Consider the following 6,000-nt stretch of genomic DNA (forward strand, 5'->3'; position numbering starts at 1 on the left):
TTTTAGTGATATTCCTTATGTAGAATTGTATTTATTTTGGTGTTGTTGATAATAGACAGTGAAACATACACAGTTCAATAATTTTACATGTATCATTGAGCGACATTGAATATATTCTCATCTTCCTTTTCTGAATTGCCCCCACCCTGTTCACATAAATTCCCTATCCTCTATGCTTTATGCATAATTTTCAGTTATTATTGCTAACTTGACACCATCCAGATATCCACCACAGAGCATGATGTTCCAGGCAGACATTTTCACTAGTTTAGCCAAACCATTATTTGGTTTTAAAAAGACTTTGGGGGATTTCTATGGGGTGGTGGTGGTTAGGTTATAAAAATTGTCTCAGGGCAATAATTTTAGGGGTTCATCCAATATTATTTTTACACTATTGAAAAATTATTATTATTTGATTGGTGTGACAAAGACTTCTTTTTAAATTTATTTTTTATATCATATTATTTGGGGCTCATACAACTCATCACAATCCATACATCCATCCATTGTGTCAAGCATATTTGTACATTTGTTGCCATCAACATTTTCAAAACATTATCTTTCTACTTGAGCCCTTGGTATCAGCTCCTCATTTTTACCCTCCCTCCCCCACCTGCCCTCCCTCAATTCATCCAATGTTAATGTAGGATATGTAGTGGCAGATTGAAGGAGCTATAGCCCTGAGACGGTGAGATTATGTTCTGCTTGTTCTCCAAGGATTGATAAAAAGCTGCTCTTAAATGCTGACTTTTTTTTTAACAATACAAGTGAAGGTCTGTCTAGATCAATGTGCGTGTAGGGTCAACTATTTATTCTGGCCTTTACTCTGTTTCTACACCATCACTTTCACCTTCAAGACTAGTTAATTTTCCTATGAAATTCATTTTAATATCTAAAGGGAGCGAAAGCATGGTTTTCTATGTGTAACCTAGTTTTGCTGTGTTTTGTTCTCACTGGTCCATTGAATCCTTTGTGTTTTGCTCTCTTGGTGACATTTCTAAAAAGTGGAGCGATTAGAGCATCTTTCTGAGGGACACTAGAGCGCGCTTTAGGAATGCTCCAGGACTCCAACAGGGCAGATGCGTGAGGAAGCCCAGCCCTTTCAGGGTTCAGTATTGTCCATTTCAGGCAACCCAAAAAAGAAATCCTTCATTTCTGACTATTTGGATTACAGAACTAGAATGGGAAATATATCTTTCATCCAATCAAACAAACACACAAAGTCACGTTTATCACATGCCTAAGACCAAGTACAAATCCTTAATTATAGCAGGAAAGGCAAAGGTGTAGGTGTTTTATTTGAGAAGTTATCCCAGGAAGCACTAGTAAGAAGGGAGAAAATGAGACAGGAAAGGAAGAAAGCAGATGTAGGTATGTTAATGAGCAAGTTACCACTGTGGGTTCCTGGAGCTTAAGTTCACTTGGAAATCCATAAGGACTTTAGTAAAATGCAACTTAGAATTGTTCTACCAAGCAACCCAGGGAAACTGGGGAATTTGTCTGTTAAGGGTTGCCCCTTTTGTGATTGCCTTGTGCTGTTGAGTCAACTTTGCCGCATAGAAACTCCATATGATAGAGTAGACAGGCCCCATAGAGTTTCTTAGGCAGTAATCTTTACAGAAACCAAACACCAGTTCTGGCCTCTCATGGAGCTACTAGTGGGTTCGAACCATTGACCTTTCAATTACCAACTGAGTACTTAACCATTAAGGCCTTAAGTCCCAAGTAATTTCAGGCTGCCCTACACGTAAACTGAAGATCACGCAGTACAGTAGAAAGATGTCAATTAGAAAGACAGGCAACAGAGATGGGAAGCTGCAAACATGTCAGGAACTACTTATCTGGCTGCAAGTCAGCCCAGAAGTGAACCAAAAAGCTATAAGACAGGATATTCAATAGTATCGATCACAGGGGGTTTTCTCATTTCAAAAGGGGGTAAATAGGATTATAAAGGAGAATTTGAACATTTTAATATTGCCCATTTCAAAGAAATAATAAACCAACCACAGCCTCCATACCCTGAGACCAGAAGAACTAGATAGTGTCTAACTACTCATACTGGCCACTCAGGTCAGAATCACAATAGAAGGTCCCGAACAGAGAGGGAGAAAACAATGTAGAATAAAATTCAAGCTCATAAGATAACCAGATTCACTGGTGCGACAGACACCCTTCACTCCTGTAACTCAACCCACCTCCCGGGATCAACTTTCAGGTAAACAAAGACAAATCTGTAAAGTGAATCATAAGACCAGAGAGGAATGTATTTCTCCATGCAAGCACCATATGAGATCAAAAGGGCAACATTTGCCCCCAAACAAAGCTCAAAGGGCAAGAAAGAAGGACAAATGGAAACAAGGAACCCAGTGAGGGCACAGGAAGAGTGTGGTTACATCGAGAGGTTGCAACCAATGTCACGAAACAAAATGTGTATAAATGATTGAATGGGAAACTAATATGTTCTGTAAACTTTCATCCAAACTACAATGAAAGGTGTGAAAAAGGAAATAAGAAACCATGCTTCTAAGAATACTCAGATATCATCATATACAAAAGTGGAGGAGCAAATCAAATTCACATTATCACCTTTGGGCACACATACCAGGAAGTATAGAAAATTCAAATGACTACTTACTTAAGGCTGCCATTTTTTGGTACACGGTTTCATGGGTTTTTTTGTTTGTGTTTTTCTTTTGCAGCTACCTACTCCCTGATGATAGCAAAGCCACCAAGCACAAAACTCTTGTTATAAAAAAAAGTGTTAACCCTCAGTGGAATCATACCTTCATGTTCAGTGGCTTGCACCCACAGGATATAAAGAACGTTTGCCTAGAGCTTACTGTCTGGGACAAGGAAGCCTTTTCCAGCAACATCTTTCTAGGAGGAGTTCGTTTGAATTCTGGAAGTGGTAAGAGACTTGCTATAAACCCTGAGATGATCTGTGACTGTGAACAGGACGGGGCATGGCTCCTTGAAGTGTAGCATGAAATAGATGCATATGTCGTCTCAGCTACGGCTGATCCAGAAATGACCACGAATGTGTCATTGTTAACATAGAAATATGATTGACACTTTGAGTCAATTTCAACTCCTTTCTTGAGGACTTACTTCAAGTTTTGCTAGGGACAGGAATATCAAGACAACATAAACTTCTGATAGTTAAGGGAAGGACTTCCAAGACTAACTTTTCTTTATCCTCTTTTCGGTTCTGCCCAGCACTTGCCATCTTTATTCAGACTGTTGAGATTTAAAGGAAATAAATATTCCCTAAGGAAATAACCTCTATTATTCTTCAAAGGGTTGATGAAATTACAACACTGGTGCTACAAAGCAGGATTGTAGCAACAGGAACTGGGAAACAAAAAACCTTGGCAGAGGAGAAGTAAAACACACAAAGTCCTTCAAGGTTTCATTATCGCATAATTAGAATAAACATAGAGGAGCATAGAGCATGCATCAACATCAATGTCCCTGTGAAGATCGACTCTACCACTATAATATTCTCGTTAGAATAAAGGGAACTAATGATATCAATGTCACCAAAATGATGAAAACTTTGCAGATAAGAGAAGTGGCCTTCTCAGAAAATGAGAGCCTCAGAGCCCTTTAAGCCATTTCTTCTGTCAGGTTAACTTAATCCAAATGAGCCTTTTCTTTCTCTGATAAAGTACCAAAGTAAGCGTACCGACAGGGCCATACACATTTTCTCTCATGATATAGTCAGAAAAGGGTAGTGCAAATTATAAGTGTTTAGTCCACACTGACACCACTCAATTACATATATTGAGCAAGATCAAATCAAGGAGAGTCTGGTCAGAAGGATCTCACATCTTCTTCAGAGAAGTTGAGATGCCTTCCAGAATAGCATAATAATATCCGTGAAATATAATATTTCCTTTCCCCTTTATAGGTGTGAGCCATGGGAAAAACGTGGATTGGATGGACTCTCAGGGGGAAGAACAACGCCTTTGGCATACGATGGCCAACAACCCTGGGACTCCTGTGGAGGGTGTGCTCATGCTCCGTTCCAGCATGGGGAAGCGTAGGCTCTGAGAGGACCAGTTCCCTGAGAATGACGCCTCCAAGGACCACGTGGCTGCTGTTTCCTACCAGTAGCGGACCCGGGAACTGAGATTCTGATTTACCATTTATCATCTGAGAGCATTGTAACACCAGGGGACAGATGTCAGTGTTATAAGTATTTAAGATTTTGCTGAATGTTTTAAAAAGCATGTATCTCTATATGCCCAGGGGTTACAGCTTTCCTGACTGGATGATAAAAAATATATATATACACTATCTTGACAAGTCAATTGTGCAATGATTCATAGGCTTTACCCCATAAGCTAAATGGCACAAATTTACCTATATACTTGAGTATAAACCAACCTGAATATCAGCCGAGGTACCTAATTCTACCACAAAAACTGCATCAAAATGTGCTGAAAAACTCGGCTTATACACAAGTATATACAGTATTTGAAACTAAAGATGAGATTGGGGTTTCCCAACTCTTTTCAAATCATGAGTTACTTTAGATTTCCACAAATGGTTTAGGGAAGAAGGGCACCACTGAGAACAAAGGTCACTTGAAAAATAAAAGAAAAGAAACTGGAATCCTCATGATCCAAAAAAAAACATGTAGGAAATTTATTATCTAAACCAGCCCACTGTTGAGAGAAAAACAGAGCTGAACCATGAGTGGGGGACTATTTTTTTCAGCCAAAGGCCATTTGGATATTAATAAGATCATTCAAGGGCCACACTGGTCAAACATCTAATGAACTCACTCCTAATGTGATGGCTGGAACTGCTTCTCTTTGGTGAAGCCTGTGATGTTAACTGGTAGTGATGATTTCATGGGCCCTAAAAGACCTGTGGGCTACACATTCCCCACCTCTGAGCTCAATAATTGCCGAAGGACAAGAGGTGTACATCATCATGTAAGATCGCTCTAGTTGTGACCTGGCGCTTAGAGAGCTCTGTTGTATATTTTTATTAAATGGCCTAATCCATTAAATAAAGGGGATAAGAAATATGGTTAATCTATAGATCTTTTCACGTTTTGTTTATTGATGAGACTAATTTATGAAGAGGGAGTTACTCTCTACTCTGCCTGCTCTTTCACTTCTGCCTCTCTTCTAATCTCTTAAAGGAGAAAGCCATGGACTACTTGATCTGCCTCATACTTTTTCTCCTTACTTGTGATTTTGTTGTTATTGCCTTCTATCTTGTTTAGCAATGGCCACACTAATAATAAGTAACAACCCCCACACGCACACACACATACACACAAAATTCAATGACTTAAGATGACGATACTTTATTCTCATGGTTGTACTAGATGCCAGGGAAAACTCTACTTCCGATACAGGGCAGTGAGTCTTGGAATATTGCTCATGTCTAATCCATTTTGGGGCCAGAGGTACAGCCAGTGCAAATTCTTCCCATGTGGATAAGAGCAATACAGAGGCACACTGCAGAAGTACCCTGTGGGGCACTACTTTGTCATATCTACCAATATCTCATGGGCCAGAGCAAGTCACGTGGCCAATACTAAAATCACGGAGTAAGAAAATACTCGTATACTCTGCCCACAATTAAGCCATGGCCAGAGTGAAGATGCAGTAAGTGGTGAAGAATAGGGACCAATTGTTGAATCGATCATACTTTCCTCAAACCACCAAACTTAGGCACATGGTGATAAGTACTATAATAAAGCATAAATAGTCCTGGGAACAGAAGTAGCAACAACTCATTCTGCCTGGAAAAGGCATGGAGATAAAATGGTTTTAAAAAGTAAAAATTATAAGGTGGTATTATTCACCAGCAACAGTAAACCAAAAATATCAAACTCATTACCATGGAGTCAATTCTGACTCATTTCAACTCTATAGGACAGGGTAGAACTGTCCCTGTGAGTTTCTGAGACTATAAGTTTGTGCGGGAGTAGAAAGCCCTGTACCCATCACCCATGGAGTGGAAGATGGTTTCAAACTA

The 6,000-nt window shown here is 39.5% G+C and overlaps 1 protein-coding gene across 1 annotated transcript in view; it reads left to right on the plus strand.

Moving 5' to 3' along the window:
• SYTL5 (synaptotagmin like 5) overlaps positions 1-4,383 on the plus strand; it is a 288,953-nt gene extending 284,570 nt beyond the window's left edge. The window contains exons 17-18 of the mRNA XM_045289410.1: positions 2,700-2,908; positions 3,911-4,383. Coding sequence (XP_045145345.1) covers positions 2,700-2,908; positions 3,911-4,053 — 352 coding nt within the window. The 3' untranslated portion in view covers positions 4,054-4,383. The remainder of the gene's footprint in view (positions 1-2,699; positions 2,909-3,910) is intronic.
• Positions 4,384-6,000: the final 1,617 nt, after the last annotated feature.

The sequence above is a fragment of the Echinops telfairi genome, unplaced genomic scaffold (genome assembly GCF_000313985.2).
Source record: "Echinops telfairi isolate 266 unplaced genomic scaffold, ASM31398v2 ScPeMD7_26;HRSCAF=91, whole genome shotgun sequence".
Lineage (NCBI taxonomy): Eukaryota > Metazoa > Chordata > Mammalia > Afrosoricida > Tenrecidae > Echinops > Echinops telfairi.